This window comes from Patella vulgata, chromosome 2 (genome assembly GCF_932274485.2).
Source record: "Patella vulgata chromosome 2, xgPatVulg1.2, whole genome shotgun sequence".
In the NCBI taxonomy this organism is placed as follows: domain Eukaryota; kingdom Metazoa; phylum Mollusca; class Gastropoda; family Patellidae; genus Patella; species Patella vulgata.
The window spans coordinates 14277502-14303432 of record NC_065880.2 but is presented as its reverse complement, the minus strand read 5'-3'; the positions used below and the strand labels follow the sequence as shown (position 1 = coordinate 14303432).

The window sequence follows — 25931 nt, the reverse complement described above, 5'->3', positions numbered from 1 at the left end:
ATTTCATTGCCCTCTTGCTCCTTTGGTAAATCATTTTAGCCAAGATCTAAGCGAGACTTATTCGATTTATTCTTCGACAATTTTTGTTAATTCTGTTTCCTCCCGTAGACATTTTGAAAAGCTCACGAGGTTATTGAATAACAGGCTAGATCTATTTATGTCGCCTCTCACATCTATTAGATTAAAATGGTAGTATAGATGAATTTTACAGAAATAACCCGCAGGAAATCTCGTCGATACTTGAAATATTAAAACTTCTCTATTTGCTGTACCTCTCCAATATAACGGCATACAAATCTTGGTTAAGAGAAGAGATATTTTTTTTAAGGAAACAAGAAGTGCCCTAAACACGCGTCTTAAGTACATAATAATGCTCCATATATAGAGAATAACTTAGTTATGACTAGCATCTCCGGTAATCTGAATTTTTTTTTATTTAAAAAGCATGTCCAAATGTATTAAATTTGTTTAGAGTGTGATTACAATGGATTCGATTCTACTGATAATTTTTGTTTTAAGTACGCGAGTGTCGAATTGTGTACTGGAGTCAGTGGCGTGGTAAGCATTCTCCGCAGTCTTTTGAGCCCCCGCGCCCACTTAAAAGCAGGCCCGTAGCCAGCTTGCTGGCGCAGGGGGGGGGGGCAGCCCCGGCGGTAGGGGGGTCCGGGGGTGGGGTCTCTCTTGCCGGGGGTACGGGGGTCTCCTAGAAATCGACAATTATATGTTCTAAGAACGAACTATTCTGAGTGTTTTTCAAGAAATATATTCAAATCATACATAGGTAATTTATAAATATGGTCGACAACTTTTTGTCAGGGGGGGCAAGATTATTTCCAGGGGGGGGGGGGGGGCTTCGCCCCCCAGGCCCCCCCCCCCCCCTTGGCTACGGGCCTGCTTACAAGTAGTCACAGTTTAATTTCGGCCTATTATACGGCTAAATCTATTTTTAACGCCAGCTCAATTTTTGACAAGGTCGCTGAGATGTAAATAAGGTTAGGACACGTGATTGTTGGCGAGATTGTAGGTTAGAGTTAGGGTAAGAATTGGGGCTAGGTCCAGGGTTAGGGTTGAGTGAGACTACCGCTAGCCCTGTTTACATCTTGTGACCTATGACGAAAATTGAGTTGGCCTTATCATTTACCACTAACCTTATTATACTAAACGTTTGTTAAATTGGGGGTGGGGTGCTCGCTGTATCATAAGGTCTGTCATTGAGTCAGCTGGCGTGGTTTTGAATCCCCGGTTGTACGTGACAAGGAGTAGGGTTGCCTGTCCAACCTCGTGGGTTTTCTCCGGATCCTCCGGTTTCCTCCCACTGCTAAAGACCCCTACGCGCAAGCGAATTATTGAAATAAAATTAGCCCATATGTTAGTCCCTTGGTCCCTTGGTCCATGCGCGGGCGTATATGCACGTGGACCAACCAGGCGAGGGCTTAATTCGCCGTATCACCAAGAACTAGTATATTGACAATGCACAGCACTAGTACGCGATTTTTTCTGGATAGATTTGGTCAGATTCAGTTGTCATTAAAAAGATATCTAAGACATCAGATTACTAGTTGTAACACTGTTGAAATCTTATCAAATATCGTACAAGACCTGGAATTGATCTTTCGACCAACAAGGAAGATCATCACCATTAAAATTATCGTATTTCTTAAGATGATTTTCGTCTACGTCAACAAGAATTTAAATTTGTTTTGTTGAAGTTATTTAATAGTTGTCTAGATTATATTACGTTAGACGTGGTATTATAGTATTGGGTTCTTTCCATTCTCGATTATTTGATTATAGACCTATATTCCATCTAGAACGGGATTCTGTGCCAGAGCACCCATGTGTACCCCGTTTAGTCCATTTACAACTGTGAAAATAACAAAAGGATCTATTCGATATAAGATCAGGATGAGGGACTGAAGAGTCTTCACGACTAAAATGTAATTATTTAAAAAAAATTCCATCTCTTTCGTCTGAGATGAGACAGATTTTTTCAATATAAATTACAGCTTACTTACTTCTAGGCTAACTGAGAACTTTGGCGTAAATAAGGAATGATGCCATAGCGCCTCGTGGTGTAACAAGCAGCTGAGATGTAAAGTAAGTGTAGGTCATTTCGGGACTAACATATTGGTTCAATTTTATTTCGATAATTCGCTTGCGCGTAGGGGTCTTTAGCAGTCGGAGGAAACTAGAGTACCTGGAGAAAACCCACGAGGATGGACAGGCGACCTCAGAATCGAAACCACGCCAATGACTCAATGACAGACCTTATGATGCAGCGCGCACGCGCTAACTATTCGGCCATCCACCCCCTTCCCAAATAGTATGCCCTTTGCTAATACCATACCTCAAAAGACAAGAACGGTAACATTTAATATTTTCGGTTTCATACAAACTAAGCATGGCGTTATTCTTATAAACGATAATGATTACTTTATTCTCACAATCATTAATGATTTTATAATGTCAAAAACATACCACTTTAAAAAGAAGAATTAAAAAATGTGTTAATGTTTCAGTGCAATCGATAAAAAGTCCTGCCATATTAGATAAAGATATTGTCTGGGCATGTTGACGCGTATCTGGTGGAATAGGGCAAATGGTATTCCTGTGATGCCACTGATTTCTATTTGGTGTCGTGCAGATTTATTATCCTGGTCAATGATCATCCCCGTTGCCAGTAAAGCCGGTGATCAGGAGGAGCGCAAGAAGTGGTCTCGAGTGTCCACAGATCCATCGCCTGCGTTATGCTGAGTAAATCAGGTGACCCGCAGAAAACCCAAGAGAATGGGCAGGCGACCATACTCCTTATTTCGTATAAACTTTGGATCGAAACCACGCCACCTGACCCAGCGACAGACCTTATGATCTAACGCGCACGCGCTAGACCACTCAACCACCCACCCTTCCCATCCTCGTTTAATTTAATTATATATATTGGCGAAATCTAAATCTAACCCAATTGATTCACGGGCCACCATATCAATACCATCTATTGGGTGTAAAATCTTTCTATACAATAGTGGCTGAAAATGTTGCTTATGTAATATCTAGCTATGAGGGAGCAAGATGGCGATAAAAAATATAAAAAAGTTCACATCATAAACAGACATGGTTGTGAAATTGGACGTAGCTTATGACGTGAGTAAAAACATCACGTATATTACCGACTTGTCTACTCGACAAAAGATCCAATTACTGTTCAACTAATATAAAGTAATTGGTTCTAATAAACTTTAACAGTAAAGATATACATATCAAAGAAAGTCTTGGGCGCTGCATTTAGTTCCATCGATCCACTTTTATTGACATTGATAAAATCTATAGCAATCTTCTAGGTCCAGGATTAAATGACGACTCATTCACCAAATTATTTCCAATACGACAACATCTTTTTCTCTACCCCAATGTTTGATTTAATCCTTCAAATCTGCTACAAAATAAATTCCAGTCATCTTTGAAGAAGGGTGATTTCGAGGATAAGTCTTTTTATACATGCTTATGATGAGAGTAGCAAGTCAAACGATAGTTTACTTTACAGTATCGAACGCTGCTTGAGAAACTGTAGGAGGCACACACACTCGATGACGGCGCGACCAGAAACTGTTGATACAGCAGTGATGATGTAGAAGCAACAATTGGTTTCGTGACTAACGGTAAGACAGCTATAGCATACATGCAACCTGAATTAAGACTTTTATTGAGCGCCACAAGTTAACTAGATCAGAGCAATATTTGCTCGAGTTGGAAACTTTTCGACCTAATCGTGAGAATTACTAACATGAGCCAGATGTCAATCCATGACTTGATGAACAATTATTGAACACTGCGTAGGTCTTGATAACCTATAAAACAAAATATACATTCAGTAATAGACTTTGATCATTCAAACTTAAACTGCAAACCCTAATCATCGGCCATTATGTATAATTATCCTTACACGTCAGTTGTTATCCTTGATTTGTCCTTTATTAACCATCGACATAAGTTGGGTTTTTTTTATCCTTCATTACCATTCGTTCATATTGATAACCGGCTGTCCCACCTTGACCATCAGCTGTTAATCTCCAATGGTCGTCTTTAAACTTCATTATCAGTCGAAAATCATCATCAGGTGTTGGTTGACCTTCATTGTATGATATTAACCTTTACCATCAGCTGATCGTCACCCATTTACCTTTGATCATCAGCTGATCACCACCCATTTACCTTGATCATCAGATATACTCGTTTGATCATCAAAATGAATTGATTGTCAGTTTTGGACACGTGCGTGGGCACTTTATCATCTTCAACCTCATCAGCATAACTAACCTTGATTGTAGACCACCTATCTTAGACGTGATCATCAGAAGGTTATTCTGGTCAATAAGTCTGTAAGTTTCTATCTTAATAACCAAATTTAACTGCTTGTTATTTTAAGAGTTATACGATTATAAGTCTTTAAGAGTGTATAAATGACAGGGGATCACGTGGCTAAGTGGGTAAGACGCTGGCTCGCTAGCCTGGAGGTCGGGTGTTCGATCCCTGCATTGGCCGAGAAAGTTCATCCAGATTTTCCGGCGTGATTTCCCCTTGTCAGTGATGCTGTCCCTGACAGGGACAGCTGTCTAGTCGTTCAGATGGGACGAAAAACCGAGGTCCCGTGTACACATTGGCATGCACGTAAAAGACCCCTTGGCAGTTGGAATTCGATATAAGAGTAGGCCGTAGCGCTGATGCCCGGGCAAAATTTCCCTCATAGCACACTGTATGGCGTATGCCCGTCTTCATTAGCCCAGTTTAGGAGCAGAACAGTAGGACGTTAAACCCCATTTCATTTCATGTCTGAATGACAGTTGCGTGTATTAATGTGTAAGCCTATGTGATTTTGAAATACGAAATAAATGTATAATAAACGTTGTATTAAATGAAATATTTCAGGATGTTTTTGGTGGATTGTATTCAATTCAATTCCACAGAAAACCAATCTATAAAGACAGCACTGGTGTTTTTGCTCAATTTTATAACTCAATTTATACAATACGAATTGCCCTTCAAAAATGTTTTATCAAATGTTTGAATAGTTTAATAGTCGATCAAGGAAATGTAAAAAATATCAGAGCTGAAATATCAAAATACCATGATAAAAAAATAGCCATGTTTCTAGCTCTTGCGGCAATCCTCAAAATATCATAATAATTATATCATTTAATTTTTATCCGGAGAATAAATAGCCATTTTTTATGTTTTGAGGGGGTGTTTTTAGCATTTAAAGAGAATTTACAAGACGAAGACCTATTAGAATGAACAACTTGACAATTCATTCAATACCATCAACAAACCATCTACTTCAATAGCTAATTAAATTCCCTGTAGGCAAGGGAGATAATCAATATTCTTCTATTGACACTTTTATTCACCAGTGTGTACACATAACCGTGATTTTCCGGCATTTCTCCTTCAAACCATTGATCTGCTGTAGACTGTAGTGGCCAGTCTTCACATAATTTGTATCTCCCGGTTGGTAGGAGATGTCCAATTATATAAGTCATGTGTTCTATGTAGACCAAACTGACCACTGAATATATTATTGTGTCTACATACATCTTACCCCTTAAAGATATCTGACCATGATGCTGATAGCTTATGTAATTATCATACGGCGAAGATTCTCTTTAATAGAAGCAGCTGATTTAATGTCCGATTCCACGGTGGAATTATATTTTTATTGTATATTAGTGCTTTTGGTTGAATGTTCAATTTACAGAACTGCTTTTTGTCGCCTTTTGGCGGAATGCTTGGCGGAACTCGTCTTTTCTCGCTTAGGAATGTCGCCCTGTTTTACTAGGAGCCAAGAACATATTATGCTATATTGTCCATAATGGAATCTTTTAACTTTAACACTTAAAGGGACCAGTCCGATTTTAACAGTGTCTCAGAAATAAAATTCCGTGTATGTATGACATTTAAGCGCCAAAATATAGAAGAAAGGTATATTTACCGTATCTGAAAATTTCAGCTCAAAATATTGAGTGGTTTGGATGTGAACGTAAAAACCGCTTATCCGGACACGTGACCCTTTTAAGATTTCGGGTCAGTTTTTTCGTTGGGATGACCTGATAATCTATTACCGTTCCTTTCGATGTCATCTCAGTGCGTGGTGTATTATATGCTCTGCACTTGATAACGAACGATATATTTCACCTATAATACGCGTTATTTTTTTTAAATAAAAGCTTGGGGCACCGGTCTCCATTTCCAGATAAAAACTGACGGGTTTAAGTTGTCTGAAAACGTCTCACGTATATTGAGTTAGTTGCTCGGCTCTAAGGTAGAGATTTTTACACAAAATTTAGCCGTTTTATTCTACAATGCTGTTGGCATTACAAAGTACAGATCAACTGGAAAAATCCTCTTACTGAGTCAATTATCATTTGGGTGCACTTTAAGTAGTCGTATGAATTCGGGCTCAGAATCGCTAAATTTCATCATAGCACAACTATGCACAAGAAAGACGTTTATTTTTAAAGAAATTAAAACGAGACATGGACTGAACTCAGAAACCTCAAGATAAGTGGCCATAGTTCTGAGTCCCGACGGGCATAAACGAGACAATTCAATATTAACATACCACTTACAAGGACCCGGACGTGAATATTTCACAGCCTTCCGGTGATAGCACGAGGCGCCTGTGGGTAAAATGATGAGGTGACTGATAACGGTGTATACTTCAAAGAACACTATCAATCCGGCCGATATCCTAAATATTGATAATTCATTCATCATTGTTCAATTAAAGTCAATAATAACAGATTATGTGAAGCAATTAAAACGAGTTACGAACAGTAATAACTTACTGAAAGACAAGAAAAAACAGTAGCGAATAGATAAATATTTACATTCCTGTGGCATTCGTATCAAACAGCGGATATTGTATTAAAAAATAATTAAAAAATATATCCGTAGGAACTATGTTTAAAATGGTTTTTATTTGATAATATATCAAGTAAGACAAGTTACAAAGCTAATTTATCAAAAATGTCAATTCTTGGAGAAAACTGCTAAATTATTGACAAGTTTCATGCTAATGTGCTTTGCTCTTGTCTGTTGTAGTACTACCAAAAAAGAAGTTATGATATATTAACTTATTGATTGGAATGGCTAATCGAGTTAAGGACAGCCTCGGTCATATGTTTTACGGATCACAGATATCGTGTTGATATTGGTAGCAAGATAGGTGTCATCCAGGTTGTTTTCTGATGTGACCCTTCCAAGGAAGTAAACTTTTCACACTTTTTCCCCCATCACACTATCGAGTTCAACAACACTCTAAATGCTCGAACCACACAGTACAACTAATTACAAATAGTTGTCTTAAAGTGGCAACAAATATATTATTTATAAACCAAGCTTTTAATAGTGTTCGGGTGTGTGTGTGGGACGGGGGGGGGGCAAATTTTAACCAAGAATCGCAAAGAAGGTTAATTACTTTAAAATTAATTACAAAAAAAGAGGAAGAAAAAAATCAAATCAAATTCGTCTCGAAATCTTAACTAGAAATGCGATTTCTGTATGACAATTAAACTCATCGGAATAAAAAACACGTTTTTCTAATGAGGTCTGTTGATTCATATTATGTGTTGTTTAAGTTGTAATCTGGAAAGAAAAGGCAAAATCGGATTCAAAAGAAAAAACTGGACAGCAGGATTACATTTTGTCATGCAAGCTTGGTATTCTTGTGCCCCCTTCTGGATACAAAACAGATTAAATAAGCCGATGATATCCGACTGCCTGAAAAAGTGTCTATAGTTTATCAGGAGGCTACTTTTCTTTAATTTCAAAATGATGAACGATTGTCTGATGATCGGTTATACCTCGGTCGTTTTACATGTTAAAGTGTGAAATTAGGTAAACGAGTGTGTATTGATTAAGACTGGCTGTAGCTGTACACGACTAACGACCAAGCTGTAATCTATATATTTTTTCTCATCGATTTTTTTAAAACCTGATTTATGAGATCACTGGGTTAGGACTAGAAAAGTTGGATGAAAATCCACCGTTGTCACGGAATTGACCATAAATATGGAAGTAATTCCAAAGCTTTAAGGCAGATGTCGTGGCCCAACGGCATAAATTTTCTGGCATTAACTTCAGTGGAAAAATATATTGAAAGACCATCACGGTACTGATGATTGCTTATAATATATCGTTGATTAAAAAAACCTATTGCGTACATGTACCGAGAGTGGAATTCGCCATGCATCGTAATGAACATTACACGCTAAATGACTGTTGTTATGCTATATTCTTTCAAAGCGGTATGCTGACCTAGTAGTGCCTATGTCGAAGGATTCCGTAAGATGAGAATTGATTGGTCTATGGTTGTATAAGTACCAATAAAATTAAATGATAGTTTTTGTTACTTATGAGCCATGCATGTTTGAATTTTTGACAACCGACGGTTAATTATAGTGTTTGAATATGCCGTCAACTTTTTGAAAAATATATGATAGTTCGATTGTTTGATATGTGGTTTTACAGATTGGAACCTGGACTAAAATAAATGCTGACAGTGGATAATGGACACGTCTTCCTTGTTATATCCACATATAGATCCGTATGAAGGCCAAACCCTAATTGTCTGGCTCAATACGTAAACATATCCACAGTAGGCAAACCTATAACAAAATAGTCGTTGGTATCTGGTCTGACTGGATGCCTTTTGATGAATCAGCAAACCACATCTTGACCCTCAAATCAATGGATGGTAAAATTCTGTGTTTTCCCACACACACAAGAATCGAAATCCAAGTTAATTAGTGTGTACCGAGTGTAACGAAATAACCTATTTTCTTCCCCAGAACAAAGGTACCAGATATTATATTATTATTTAAATTTTATTTAATTCTAAGACATACTGGTATATCTACTGTACAGGATATGCTTACTTCTTCTGGAATATCCGATGCCATTTCTAATTTCTTTTAGAAGAAGTTCGAATGGCTAATGGGATAGTGTTCTGGTACATGATTGTTGGCGAGATTGTAGGTTAGGTTTAAGAATTTGGGGGAGAGGTTAAGTCTCCACATAAGCACTGACCTAGGATGATGAAAAATTAGTTCGTGATATTTCCTAGTTTTATTAAAAATACTACGAATTATCATTTAGCACTAACCAGAATCTAACCCTGTTCTAGCAGAGTTTCGTTTATCCTAATGTCGTTAGCCACTGTAGTTTATTCCCCAACACGTGACAGATACATTCATCAGACCCGTGCCATCGCCACGAGGCGTCGTAGAAAATCCTTGACGTCAACGCTATGACCAATTTATAACCTTATTATTTTGTGTAAAAAAAAAGAAAATGTCCAAATATGTTGGGTTTTTTCTTTTCTCTGTTTGTAAAATGGTGCAAGAACTGTCATTCTGGTAACAATAGATATACGCAATCTGGTCTTTCTATTGAATTACAGGTCCTATTGTTAGTTTGTGTTCAAACCACTAGCGCTAGTTTCTAGAAGCCAGTTTACACAGTGGTTCGCCATTCTTATAGATTGAATTCAGGAAACCAATCTTATAAGAAAATCTTATTCAATTAGCCGTCCTCATCAGATAGGCAGACGAACCGCGATTCACTTTTTATAATGGCGGCGAAGACAAGCCAAATCTAATGACGTTTCATCATTCTTGGTATTTGTACACCTAATTTCCGAGATATCTATTTTTGTCGGTATATACAGTCACCCACAATGGATTACGTATCGTTTTACTTATGTTCGTGTTTACACATGTTTCCAATATTAGACCATAACAAAATCATATATTGTATATTGTAGAATGCTGGGGATTACAAAAAACATGTTTTTTCTGTTATGTTAAAGATGTGACTTTTTACTTCTTTTGTTAATATGATAGAAGAGATGTGATCAAGTCCAGACTACCAGGGGTAGTAATTAACATCAAACTGATTCAACTTTCAATACGTTGAACAACAAACGTGGATATTTCCTTCAGACTTGTCCGTCCTTTCTTGGAACTCGTAAGCCAAACTCTTCAATCGTATGGATTTAAACATAGCTATTTCGACATTTTATTTAAAACGTCGTCAGCATTGTAATACTTCCGTGTTATGATGAAATATGACCTAAAGTGTCGATATATTTGAGACTAACATATATGGTAAATTTCATAACCGCTTGCAGTGCGAGTGGGGGGGGGGGTGAATTCCAACTGCCAAAGGTTCTTTTACGTGCAAACCAATGTGTACCAGGCATGGTGACCCATGATTTTGCATGAGGAATAAGATCCCCCTCCCCCCCCCCCTCAATTGTTTTTTATATGTGTGTGTGGGGAAGGGGAGGGGGTGTCCCTCCAGTGCCGCCAAGTAATATTGGGCTGTGTGGAACGTGCTAGAGTAGATTTGTAGCATATCTGACCCACGGTATATGTTTGATACTGGTTAAGCATAATGATTATGATTATAATGTTGAAAACCGCATTGAAACCGCGTGATGTTTGCCATTTGCTAAGGGGCGCAATAACTCAAGGGGGCACAAAAACGCAAAACATGGTGTGTACACGGGTCGACCCAAGTAAAACAGCTGCACTTCTACAATGGTGGAGTGGATCATTTGCTAGGGAAACTGAACGTGTAAACAGAATACCATGGTTCGGACTGGTGGGATCCTAATATTAGGATGAGAATATTTGGTTCTTGGAATTCGATGAAATGCATTTGGAAATTCTCCTAGCTTTCAAACCTAACCATTAGAGAAAGAAATAAGCCGCAAAAGCCAACACAACATAGAGGGTTATAAATTTATTGAAATGAACGGCCAGAATCTGACCATGGCGTTGGCCAAACCCATAAATCAAGTGCATCAAGTTTGTTCATCAGATTTCTAGATTTAACTGGCATGTTATCGCGTTACACCATGCGATGAGCGATTCTGTATTTATGTGATTGTCTGAAATACAAGTCTCGGTTCAAAGCCACATCTCTATCAGTGTAATTTTCTCTGGGGGTTTTATGGGCGCTTCGTCTTTGTATTAAATTGTATAAACCACCGAGCTCTCATTCCAATAATTCTTTCTATGTTATTGAGTAAAATGCATGATTGAAACTATACTCGGTGCTTTGTTTGATAAAGATGGGGGAAGGTTTTTTTATTTGATATAATATAGTATATCTAGCGTTATATTGTTATGACGGTAGAATTTATTTATGTCAATAAAAACAGTTGCTTTTAAAGAGAGAACATTATTAAGACCACCAACACTGGTTGGCTTTACAATTTGCTGGTAAAATACACTGGAGCGTTGAATGACATCAAGACGCAATAGGCCTTCGGGTTCCTGGATCTGCAACTTCACCACCGTACCCTGGAGCATGGAACTCTACAATTCGCTGTCTTTGTAGATTCTGAGTTAACCGGAAATTGTAATTGTAAAACAGATTCATAGGATAGCTTTTTAACTGTCAGTTGAAGAGAAGAATTCCGATCCTGTAACCGACTTTAAGTCTTCCAGATTAAAACGTTGTTAATTATATCATATATTCCACCTTTCACAAGGAGCTTCTGGCAAAACCTCCATATACTAAGCAATAAAAGACACTCAGTACAATTTTACTCCTAGTAGAATGGGATTTGTAACAAATACATCTTTATTTCGCTCTTGTCTGGTGCCTGTTTATACATTCACACGGGCAGTTTTGCCTGGTGCCTGTTTACAGTCTGATGATTTTATACATTCACGCGGACAGTTTTAAAATAGGTAACCTATTTATATTGCATTTAAAAGTGAAAGTCATAATGCAAATATATATAGCTAAACAAAGGTTGGTTTTATATATGTTAATCAATTTACTACAGGTATTATTTTGGTCATGTAATTGTTCAATTTCTAGTTGGCGCGTATAGGATTAAACAGGAAACTATAAATATATTTTCAAGTTACCACCAGATAGACCTGGTAAAATAGATCTAACGATTACAACATATATATGTCGGAAGTTAATTTCGTATCAAAATATAAATATATCAAAACATTAGACATTTAAGAAATTAATATATCTATCGCCGATAAATACGAAGAAGGACATCTCAACGAACACTCGTGGTCTTTATGACCCACCCTTTTATCTTAAATAAGGACGTTTTCGATTAATAATCAGATATTGTACAAATTATATCGAGAAATACATACGACAGGTAAATCTGGGGTTTTATTTTAAACTAGAGAGAGAGAGAAATGGGGTTTAAAGTCCACTCGACAAAAACTAGGTCATTTCGGGATTATTTAAAACTAGAGGCTACTACAGTAGTACATAGTTTACGATAACAACAATCGTAATCGTTAATAGTAGTAGTAAAACAAAATACGAGAAATCAGTTTGTTTTTAATATAAAAAGTTACAATATTTATAAAAGTGTTAATAAACGTGACAATGATTATAAAAGTGTTCATAAAAGTGACAATGATTCTAAAAGCGTATAATTAAATCATCAAAATCATTTATTGTTTTTGACAAACGTCAAAAAGAAGTTAAAATTTAATTTAAGATCATTATACGGGATCCTGTTAAAATATCCGGGTTCCTCGACTGGTGTGGTAGTATCATCAATTAATAAATCCAATTATTAATGTCCCTATCATAGTACAACATTACCAATTACTGGGAAAAGATGGAGCTCTTTGTCTCGTGAATGACGCCAAGATACTTTTGAAATATGGAAATGATAGGGCCTCGTAGGAAATGTTTCGCTTCGATTATCATAAAAGTTTGGGGTCGAGTCTGAGAGGAAAATGGGCGGACGGCTTGTAACGATTCATATAATTTGCCGTGATTTGATTTTAATGTTTTGACATATCGACAACTTGTTGCACTAACGCTCGGGGGCAAGATGACGTAATTCATCTGGATAACAATATCCATTATTATATAGAACGGTACTTAAGTTAAAGTTAATATAAATATTTGATGATATGTGATTAGGATATGGCGGTGATATGTCTAGTCTGTCAGATTCATCACTGTCAATAAATAATGTATTATGAAGTAATCTGTACGGTCAATTTCTGTAACATCATGACATGACACAAACAATGTCCGTTGCGATGACACGTTTCATTTTAATCTTAACAAACAATACACACGTCAAAGATATAACCACCCTTTTAGTCTACAATTAAATCAAATTTACTAATCTTTCAAAATATCACTGATGAATGATAGGGCGAGGCCTGGCTCATGGTTCATAAGCCTTACTACTCGGGTCAAAGGGGCCTTTTTCCTAAGCTAACAAACCTCATCTCTCAACCGTAGCTAAAAACAAACCATCAGTATATCTTAACGTTTTTAGCTACGTTCTCGTCGCTACTTTTCCTGGACTCGAGGGCTCCGCCTCAGGGGAGCCACACCAAATTTTCTCTCCGGATTCGGCATTTTGTTTCAGTTTCATTTTTAGAGATTTTCTAAGTTATTTTCTGGTCGGAGATTGGCGCCTATGGCACGCACCTCCGCTATAATCCGCTACTAGTGGTCTGCAGTTGGAGATCATTACAGAATTTATCTGCCATGAGAATTTTGAAAAAGAATTGTCTTAACATATTATATAATATACGGAAATTATGTTTCTAATCTGATATTTTCATTCTTTTAACATACAGTACATAATTTGATTGATCACGCTTAAAATAATTATACCATAGTACTTTTAGCATAGAGTACATACTTTGATTCATCCCGTTTACAATAATTATACCATAGTAACGTATTTTATTTTTATGCTATGAATTACTATTACCAAGATAAATTTATTATTTGATATAGAGAGAGTACGCAATCTGATTAAAATACAGATCTATATTACGTTTTGTCAAGTAAAACGAAATTTTGAACTATAAAAAACGAAACGAAATAAGATCTGTGTTATAATCAGATTGAGAGAGTATGGCGAATGTGTCATACTGTAGTACTTAACAGATAGCATCACTAAATGATATAACTGATCACAAAATATACCCTGATGATATAATAAACAATATGAATGCTTGCCCCCGGGCTCACATGGAGAACATATGCAAATCAGTTGCCATGTAAAAAGAGGCCAGGGGCTATCTTACAACTGTGATTTGTATATTTTTGTTTATATTGCCCTCGCATCTGTTTGCCGTTGTTTTCAGATCAAGGGCTCTTGGCTTCACTCTAAATATTTTCTTAGAGTTCACTTCTGCTACGACACGGGTATGGAAGTCATTATTCTATGATATCCCGTCGGCAATAAAATATTCAAAATATAAAAAAAAAACAGCGCCATTATTACAGAACATATAATATGCACATTTTGTTCCATGCCAATCCTTGATGCGTTTTAGTTTATTATATCAGGCATATAACATAAAACAGATTTTGAAGGAGATTAAAAAAAGTTGAGAAACATGATATAAGAATGCGTTAGAAACAAAATAAAATTCAGAACACACATGGTACATTCAAAACAAAACAATTTATACAAATTTAATGTTTTTAAATATTATATTAGAAAAAAATGTACGACTTTTATTAAGGTGAACTTTTTAGTGGTTTTAGTTTAATGTTTCCATATTTTATATCGTATCGTCCCCCTTGTCAGTGATGCGGGGCGGAGGGCCTGACAGGGACAGCTGTCTAGTCGTTCGGATGAGACGAAAAACCGAGGTCCCGTGTACACATTGGCATGCACGTAAAAGACCCCTTGACAGTTGTAATTCGATATACACTAAGAGTAGGTCATAGTGCCGCTGTCTTGGCAAAATGTCCCTCATAGCACACTGTATGGCGTATGTCCGTCTTCATTAGCCCAGTTCGGAGCAGAACAGTAGGACGTTAAACCCCATTTCATTTCATTTCATTTCTATATCGTACCGATATTTGATGTTGAGAAAACCCATTGTTAACTAGATACTTATATGGTTTTCTAAACTCTTTATAACCAACTACAAAATGTGTACCTAAAACACCTGTACCTCGGCAAGATATTGACAGGTTTATCCAAAATTGTTCACATAATCTAATTTGACTTTGTTCAATTGAATGGTATAGTCAACACGGATATTAATTTTTTACTGATCAGTGACAATAGCCAGCCAAAGTGATACTGACAGTATCTATGGGGTTTATTTGCAAAATGGGAGTGAAATTGACATTTTTCTATGAAAATGCTGTTGGTAAAATTATCAAATTGTACGTATAAACGCTTTTACAATATTCTTTTGTTCTTGTTCTGTGCTTTGTTTTTTATTTAAATTTATGAATGAAACCGTTTCACGTTTGTGAAATGTCATGAGCGCCTAATGCTACGTATATAGACCTTACCATTAAATGTATTATAAATGAGAGCTGGGCCCTGTTTCACGAAATTTTAACTAAAGATAAAATCCAAATTTTAGTAGATACTTCAATTTTGATTGGCTAAGCATTAAAATCAATCTAATATTATCCAAACAAATTACTAAAATTTGGATTTTAACTTCGTGAAACAGGCCCCTGGATCTTCGTGTCACCTGACATCTTAAGTCAATCACCAAGTACAAATATTTAGCCGTTAATCATTTGTTTTTAATCTGTTTATGTTTTAAATAAGCCAGGTCCGATCTGGGTGCAGGCCCCGGGGTTAAAGTATGGGGTCAACGTCTTTAGGGAATTAATAATATAATGATGTTGGCAAACATTGGGTAATACGTTGATGTAACATGGTGCCATGATTTGATCTGGTTGACTTGTTGAAGAAATACCCGAGGTTATTATAATGAACAAACAACCGTTATTTAATCTTGATAAAGTCTGATATTAATTAGATAAAATTTAAGGCCTCGTTAACCATAACGCGTTAATAAACGTCACTTATTTAATACTATAACCTGATTCTGGTGTTTACTAAGTTTTAATGAATATGACGTCATCACGTTTGGATAATTTTAATCTATTATGATTTTAATGAACATAAAACGTAATCAGTTTTAAAGGAGGCAAGTCGCTAACTCAAAATCATAAAAAGTTTTCGAGATTGAGATAGGTCAATTTAAATCAACGTTAGCTTACCATGATTAGATGGGCTTCTGAAATCCAATATTTAAGACAAAATGAAAATTTAAAAATTGACACACGAATCGCGTGCCAGAATGCTTTCGGGTGCCATTTGTAATGAAGCGAATCGATCAACGAGGCTAAACATATCCCACAGGAGAATACTACTGGTGTAGAATGCAATAGCCAGACACCAAAGACAGTCATTCAATTAAATCTTTGGACTCATCGCGTATTTCGCTGAACATAACTGATTAGAAATTACAGTAAAAACGGGAACGATTGAATGTAAATCAGTTTATATACATTCATATTACATTATTATCTGCGTTGCGACACATTTGTGTCCATTTCTAGGTGCTAAAGAATAGAGATTTAGCTCCTTTAAATAAAACTATTTTGTTATAGTAAAATCAAGCCAAAAATGTAGACTATCCACCTTTATCTAAATATGATTAAAAGCGGAATTTTAACAATTGTATTTCAATTAATATTCTCTAAAAAAAACCATAGCTGATATTTAACTCACATTTGTTCAATACGCCACGTGTTTGTCCAAGTTTTCTAGTTAATAATTATATGTAATATAGTCCTTCTTCATTTTCTTCTTATGTTTTAGCCTATAATTCAGCTAAATTTTTAAATAACTTTGGAAGCAAATTAATAGCAGCTATATTGCCGTTCCCTTTACATTTCTTTGAAGGCATACTTTACTGTCCTTTTAGCTTATTTGTGCCATGCCCACGAGTTCCGAAAGATTTCGAATATGCTGGTTGTTCTTTCTAAATTATGTTTAATACAATTTGCCATCCGTTTGTGGAATTTTATCGTGTGTTGGATTCACATTGATCACGCATTGGTTTCAATTGTCTGTCAGTAAGCTTACTGTATCCACATTGTTCTGTTTTGAGAATTGAGCAGCACGACAGCAGTGTCCAATAAATTTACCACTTTCAAGTTTCACGTGTCACATATCAGCATTATGCTTCAAAAAGATGACACATAATACGTCATCAATAGACCTTCCAGTCCGCGAACAGAACAGTGGGACGTTAAATCCCATTTAATTTCATTTCAATAGGCCTACTTTTAAACCTATCAACATGGCTGAACAATGTCATTGTTTTTAGTAAATTGGTCAAAACTGTTATTTTAGTATTTGATGTAGAAATAGGTGGACTATTTCCTTAAAATAATCCGGAAGCTACGGTGACTAGGTGAGTAAGGCGCCGGCTCAATAAGCAGGAGGTTCCAGGTTCGATCTGGGTGTAGCTCAAGTTTCTAATAAATTTTCAGTCTGATTTCCCCACGTCAGTGGTGTAGGGCGGGGGCCTGGCCAGGAGAAGCGTCTGGTCGTTCAGATGGGACGAAAGACCGAGGTGCCGTGTACATATTGGATGCTAAACGGGGTGACATAACTTGTTTAAGGAATTTTCATTCTTCAGTTGTGCAAGACTAGGATAAAGGTTTTGTAGAGTCTTTCACTCGATATCCACTATTTTTATTCACCAAAATGCGGGATCCCCCCCCCCCTTAAAACTCCATTTCATTTCATTTAAAGATGCGTTATCTAAGAGATAAATCTGCATTTTGCATGTGTTATATAAATTATTATTTAGACATTTATTAACATAAAAAGCCCATAATCAACTCTCTGGACCATTGGATGGCAGAGATTTAAATGGATTAGAACGCCCGCTAGATTGCTACGATGATAAACAATCTATGCTACACCCATAACCCTGCTCAGAATAAAGTAATTTGAATGAATTTTCAATAATATATACATTTATCATTATCTATTTTTGAACTATTATAGCAAGAACGGCCATTTCTTTATCTAAATCTTACATAATGCATCTTCAAAAGAAACCATATTTTCTATAATATGTGAACTGTTAGATAATATGTTACGTGTACCTTACATTTACAATCAATAAATCAATAACAACAATTAATTAATCAAATACCGCAACTGCTATATTTTGAAATTTGATCAAGTTAATTCAATCTTCGGTTGACTCTGCCTTATAAGGTTACAGAGCTTCTTGTAGCATAACTTTATAAGAATCGACCAAAGAAGGATAACAAAACATGTCTGCTTTTACTGTACAAAATCACCGATCGACATGACGTTGGCTAAATTGCTTTTGTCTACGAAAATTGCACCATATTAGCTTTTTCTCAATTTCTTTAGCCTGTGGGGTGAACTCTTCATTTCTAAATTTGTACTTGACATGCAAGAAACACTTCTTGTTCTTTGATGTCCAGTGACTGTTGAGTTCTCGAGGTGAATTTGCCTGCAGATATGTTTAGATTTTATAAAAAAAACGTTTTCGATTCGACGGTTGTACCTGGCAAGGGGTATGGTCGCCCGTCCAACCTCGAATGTTTTCCCCGAGTCCTCGGGTTTCCTCCCACTGCTGAAAACCCCTATGCGCAAGCGAATTATTGAAATAAAATCGAACCAGGTATTAGTCTCGAAATGACATAGTTTGTGTCGAGTGGACGTTAAACTGTCTCTCTCTCTCAATTAGCCCAGGTTAGGTGCAGAAGAGTAGGACGTTAAACCCCATTTCATTTCATTTATCTCTCTCTCTCTCTCTCTCTCTCTCTCTCTCTCTCTCTCTCTCAGTATTCTATACATTATTGAAAATAATTATCTTGATGAAAATTAATTGTTACCGTTGTAAGGGATCAGTCTTGTGCTAGGGCATCATTGAGCATAAATCATGGACTGTAAATTATTGAAGACTAGACACTGTACTAGTACTTTATAAATTTATCCCGATGTGTATTAAGCCCTTATAACTATACTCGGGCATCAATCTGATTAAAACACAGATCCTATTTCGTTTCGTTTTTATAGTTCAAAATTTCGTTTTACTTGTCTTTACTACATGTAGTGTGCGCACTCGGCAAACCTCGGCAGATTCCGGTACCTTACATCTAGCCTCGGCTGTATGACAGTAAGTGATATGTACCTACGCCTATACATTTGCGATGCGGCACCGGTTTACTTATAAGGGAAACTTGCCCGCGTTTCGAAAGAAGTTCTCAAAATTGCGTCGTTCGAAGAGTGTGTGAATTTTCAGTGCAAATTTGTCCTTGTCTAAAGAAAATCGGATAAACTTGAAAGAAAAACAGCTTCAAACTTTGAAAATTTTGTAAGATAAAACATTCTTCAAATACGTCGTCATCAATGACGTCATTGGTCGTCATGGACAACGCCATTGTAATCCGGGAACTTGAAAGTAGTTCTAATGGCGGACTTTGTCATACAGCCGAGATTAGATGTAGGGTACTGGAATCTGTTGAGGTTTGCCGAGTGGTAGTGTGCGCCATCGAAAGTATAAAAAACGAAACGAAATATAGATCTGTATTTTAATTAGATTGCTAGGGCATATTCCCTTTCCTTTATTAAACTACATTTTCCTCGATATACTTTATAGAAAAGATCTGTCAAGCAAAGATATTAAATGGGATTGGATACCCACTAAACGCAAATATACTGACGTTCAATAGAGGAACTATATCAGTATGTTGAATCCTTGAATCCTCTTGTCTGTGGAGTAGGACGGGGGGTGGGGGGTGCACCATGGTAGCATCTAGTCGTTCGGATGGAACCAAAAACCATTTCCATATACACACTCTTGGTTACGGCTTGACGTATACCCGTCTAGGTTATCCCGGTATTTGCAAAAAAGTAGTACGTTAAACCCCATTTCATTCATAATTTAGAACATGGATATTCAGGCCCGCAACTAGCGGGGGGGGGGGGGCAGCTGCCTCTCCTGGAAACAATCGGCGCACGCAATGGTGCCTTTGTCCATTGGGAAAAGAAACGGATCCCCAATGGGCACCTTTGGCAACTCAAAGCCAAGGACTGCAGCATACTCCTGATATTTCGCCTAAATACAACCAATGTATTCGACGACTCAGAGTCTGTTCCAGTTCCGAGTTTTTTTGATGTCTTATAGTCTTGGGTTTTGTTTCATTTTAGATGTCAGTAATTTCAGGTACAATGGTAAATGTTATTTGTTCTCACGCAATGTCTACCAGTGAGACGATACCAGTGGACCAAGAGAAAACCCACATCTTAACCTATTTTCGACTAAATGGCGAATATTCACGACTGCATTGCATTAGACCGGGAGAGAGAGAGAGAGAAATGGAGTTTAACGTCCACTCGACACAAACTAGGTCATTTCGGGACTAACATATGGTTTAATTTTATTTCAATAATTCGAATAATTCGCTTGCGCGTAGGGGTCTTTAGCAGTGGGAGGAAAGCGGAGGACCCGGAGAAAACCCACGAGGTTGGACAGGCGACCCTACTCCTTGCCACGTACAACCGGGGATTCGAAACCACGCCAGTTGACTCAATGACAGACTTTATGATAAAGCGTGCACACGCTAACCATTCAGCCATCCAACCCCCCGCATTAGACCGGAGATAATAAGTACCACACAGGTACAAAATACTACACAAGGTATACACAATTTGACGACTTTAGTATAAATAATGTCAAATGCAGAGATTGCATATTTTCCATGAAATTTGTGCTATTCCAATAAAGGCAAATATGTAGACGACCACCTCCCCAGCAAGCATTCAGATTATCATGGGAAATATGGATAGCTGCATATATTTTACCGAGATGCAATGAAAATGCAACATTCTTTGATTGGAAGTACTGGCATATCATAATTCAGCTAAAATGTGAAATTTGGAACGATTATCGTGGGCTGAACATTTGCCGACACAAGACAATCGACAACAAACCACGGAGGCCATAAGAACTTTACAATGTAACGTAGGGATGTTAATTTGGTCCATCTCAAGGAGCCCCACGTGCAGTGTGCTTTAAGGGAAATTTTGCCCGACAGTGGTGCAACGGCCTACTCTTACTCGAATTCCAACTGTCAGTGGTTCTTTTACATACACAGGGGACCTCGGTCTTTCGTCCCGTCCAAACGACTATACGATGTCCCTTGTCAGTCCCTCCGTCCTACACCACTGAAGAGCGGTAACTACGCCGGAAAATGAACTTTCTCGGCAACTGTCGGGATCTGCAGGTTAGCGAACCAAAGAGCCATCGTGGCTGCCTAATACACGCGAAGACGGAGATAAGTTTCTTGATAGCCGCATGCTGCTTCCAGTGCCTTTGGTGCTCACGCTCTTGCATTAACGCATGGCGCGAACTGTAGAAGTTCTTTTTATTCTAGCTTTTTAAAAACCCTATTTTATAACCGAAATATCCAACATAAAATCGTGATTCTCAACATTCCCATTCTGTCGAATTCAACTGATCCGTAGTGGGTTTACGCGACCGTGAAAAAGTCATTCCCACGTGTTGTCGTCATGGATGTTTCATTCAGAATAGAAGGATTATAAGTGTGTCCCTTGAACCAAATTTACAATCATCCATTTATAAAAGTGGCGTGTATATAAGAAATACACAAACAAATGTTTAGACTTGAACAGTTTTATTGGTACAAAACATACATCATGCTACATTCCTGAATCCTGATATCTATCAATATAATGCTGATATATTTAAAGCTTACGAAAAACGAAAGACAAGAAGAAAAGCTAAATATACTGCCAGTAACATTCTTGTATGATAAAAGATGTACAATAACTGATCAAAACAAAACAAAAATCAAACCATCTCAGCAGAATGTGGTGGTTACTTTGATAAAGTGGAAGCATGTATCACCTGTTTTATATAGTGCCAAAAGATAACATAGATTTGGTCAAGATGAACATATCTCTAGAAAAATAGAGATGACTCATGCCTAAAGAATACTTTTCGTTTTTGTGAGAGTTTCAATTTCTGATTTTATAATTTTCATATCATGTATTCTGGATCAGTGTTATATTAAATCAGTGAATCATACTGAATTAACTGCTCAAATTTTTTCAATTTGGAAAAGGTCAGTTTATTAAACCCACACCTTTTTTTTTGTTCAAACCAAATCTATGTTAATGTATACATTTTAAACCAAATCTATGTTAATGTATACACTTTTTTATTCTAACATTGCTTCAAAATTTCTTTTCTTCTAGACTTTCAGATTTTTAAATTGCTGGTTAATTTTACGGGGTATATATAATAAAATACATTCATTGAATATGTGCAAATTTTTAAATTTTAAATTGCTGCTTTATATTTCCCGGTATATATAAAGAAATATAATCATTGAATATGTGCATTTTATGTTGTAGAAGTAATTCAAAATTCGCATATATGCTGCCATTATAAACATTTTCTTTTGTTTATCACAAAAAGCCACCAGACAGTATTTAATCTTTTCTTTATTAATACTCTCTTCCTGTATTTTTCTTGAAATGAATCAGGACATTAGCTTATCAATACAGACTATAATACACAGCTTAATGGCTTTGAAATAAACCAGTCCTATAATAATTCAAATTAGCCTAATAATTTTCCATCTCCGCCATATTTTACCATTCAAGTTGAAATTTTAGACTTTTTATCTCAACATATTAATAGCTCCACTTTCCTTTTGAGTCAACAATCTTAAATCTTATGTCTAAGATAATTTCTCATTTTTTCAATACTTTCATGTAATTATAATATCAAGTACCATAAATAACCAAGAGTACGAGCATGCAGTCACGATTAAATACTCCGATGATCCAGGTGTGTAAATCATATTTAATAAATATATTTCAGAAACCGATTCCAGTACGCACAATAAATTTAACTAGAAATATGCAGTGCCTCGGACCCCCCCCCTCCCATTATCAAATCCTATACATTTCCAGTCATGTTCCATTTATTTGGTTGAATATGGTATGCATTTAATAAATATATTTCAGAAACTGAATCAAGAAAGCACAATAAATTTAACAAGGAATATGCAGCACCTCGGAGCAACCCCGCCCCACAATCCCATACATTTCGCGTCATGTTGCATTTATTTGGTTGAATATGGTATGTATGTACTCATATCATATAACAATATTATCTTCTAGTTTTATACACAAAATATCAGCCCCAAATAAAAGCTAATAAATTCTCTATAAAATAAATATCACAGTTTACTTATAATAAAAAAGTCATATATTCAGACAATAGTTCTTTGTACAATATGTAAAAAATATATAGGTAAAACACCTCAAACAAAACAACCAGCAGTAAGTGTATTATTACAATCAAATCTGAAGTCAATTTCATGAAAGCTACCATAGTTCTAATACTGCTGAAACGCCTTTTCCAAGATTCATAAAAGAAAACAAAAACATTGTGAGCATAACAACAATGTGGAGTTTAGAGTTATTCCCCTATCAAAATTGACATTATGATATTCTAAATAAATTTTTTTTTGCTAAATATCAGTTCTATCATAATCATAATAAACTGTCTTTTATTCTATAATTTTCTATGCGAAAAAAAAAGCTAATAAAGTAAGCTTAAATTAAATACTTCTCCAATGAGTTGTTAGCATGTGAAAACAATTATATAATGCTATTTTCATGACTGCATGTAGTATAGTATCTGAATATAAATCAGTGAGTAATCATATCTCAATGTCGTATTTGGTTTTCCGTTTATTTATCCTGTAGGTGGCCCCTACTTACAACCATTACTAAACATTAATACAAAAACAATCATAATTCTTCTCATAAAAAAACATTTTCTGACTCATTTTCTTTTATGATATATTGAAAATGACAAAATACTTCATGGTAAATATACATGTATTAAGAACAGTATTCCATGATATATAATCTAAAAGCTACATGTATATATAAATATATATATTATATTTTATATACTCTTTAGGTTATTTACAATCGAGAGAGTTAATACATGTAGTCAATCTGGTTAAAACACAGATCCTATTTCGTTTCATTTTTATAGTTCAAAATTTCGTTTTACTTGTCTTTACTACACTTGGATCTGGAAGAGTTGTTATTTAACTTGTGTTCTGAATGGTGACAGGGATAAGCCAATGAAACGGTCTGTCACGGCGAGCTTTAGGCCTGTTCTGCACGGAACTGTGGGTAATCCACTAGTAACATCAATGCTGATTGGTTAATCAAATGTCTGACATCATAGGGTCATAAGTCGGTCTTTTGACCCCTATGTGACCTATCGCTATATTGTCAGATCTTCATGTAGTGTAGGCCATCGAAAGTATAAAAAAACAAAACGAAATAAAGATCTGTATTTTAATCAGATTGTACATGTAGTTTAATAAAACATCATGAAGCTCAGATCAATTCACAATTTTAACTGTTAATTTATATATCAGGTGAAAATCATTCCACAATAAGGTAAATTTTTCTTATAATTGTTACATTCCTAAAAGGAAGGTATGTTTAGCCATAGTTCCCGGGTTAATGGACTCCATCTTGTGTGCTATGGGGTTTCCCAGTGTAGAATTAAAAGTTCCTTTTAGTACTGTGTCTTGTATCAAAGGTGAAAACTGAAACAAGAACGTATAAGTTACATTTATTATAAAATAATATAAAACATAAATATACTAAGATTAATACACCACACACATTATAGGTTAATACAATTAATCCTCCTTGTGCAGAGTCAGAGAGAGAGAGAGAGAGAGAAATGGAGTTTAACATCCATTCGACACAAACTAGGTCATTTTGGAACTAACACATGGTTCAACTTTATTTCAAGAATTCGTAGCAGTGGGAGAAAACTGGAGGACATGGAAAAAAACCTGTGAGGCTGGACAGGTGACCCTACTCCTTTTCACGGGGAATCGAAAACCACGCCAGTTGACTCAATGACAGACCTTATGATACAATGCGTACATGCTAACCATTCGGCCATCCCCCCCCCCCCTCATGTGCAGAAACAGAACCGGTGAACATAACAGTTCATGTAGAGACAAATGAACTCAGTGGACTTCCTTTTTTCAGAAAAAGTGGACATAACGGTTCATGTAGAGACATAAATGAACTTAGTGGACTTCCATTTTTCTGAAAAATTGTTCCTGTACTGGTAGTTCATCTCAGATCAATTAAAAAAATACATTTTCCTGAGATCTGGACAACCTAAGCTATACAGCTACATCCATATTGCCCTCTCTGTTTTCCCTCACCCAACTTACATAGGGCTAGTCATCCCACACCTTGTAAGATTAAATTCAAAGCATCCATGATGAAGACATTATAGGGATTGTTATAGGTGTGGATGTCTGGTGCAGACTAATAAAACATTTCTCGTGTTTTTTTCTTTATGACCTCAATATGTGATTCAATTCAACTGCACAAATATATTTTGTTAAATAATTAAAATGAAAGACGGCCTGTTTGGAAGAAATTTGACAGATTAGTATGTTGAGAATGTAACAAAAAAACCATCAAGAACTAGCTTAGGATTGATAATAGAGATAGCTATAGAAGTTTACTTCACATTTCTGTTTAAATAAAGACTGATATGTCTGAAAGGTGATAGAAAACACTTGTTAAGAATTAAACTCTTTTTTATCTCCGACCATCATTCAAGATTTTCCTCAATGCACCTTTTGTGTGCTAATTCTATTGGGAATTACTGATATGAATTGTATAGATGCGATAAATGGTTGGATTCGTATTAAAAGGTTGTTAAGTATGATGTATTGGTTGGAATAAGGCTGTATTCAATCTTATACTATACAGTGACCTAAGGGCATCCAGCACATTATCCTCCCATGTAAGACTATATCAGTAACTAAATTACTTGTATCTTAGTGATGGATTTATCTTGTACAATTGATGCACTAGTTATGTATTTGACCTATCTGACCTCTTTTGGGAAATTTCAGAACATAAATTGAATATGATACATAGGAAGTCAATAATTATAAACCATATTTTGTATTGCCCAATTTACCCCCTT

General features: G+C 36.2%; 1 protein-coding gene across 3 annotated transcripts in view; it reads right to left on the bottom strand.

Annotated features, from left to right (window-relative positions):
- Positions 1–21523: 21523 nt before the first annotated feature.
- Positions 21524–25931, bottom strand: part of LOC126810890 (sperm-tail PG-rich repeat-containing protein 2) — a 32754-nt gene continuing 28346 nt past the window's right edge. For all 3 annotated transcript variants that reach the window (XM_050536217.2, XM_050536216.2, XM_050536219.2), the window contains exon 12: positions 21524–24513. In XM_050536217.2, the coding sequence (XP_050392174.2) occupies positions 24382–24513 (132 nt within the window). In that variant the 3' untranslated portion in view covers positions 21524–24381. The remainder of the gene's footprint in view (positions 24514–25931) is intronic.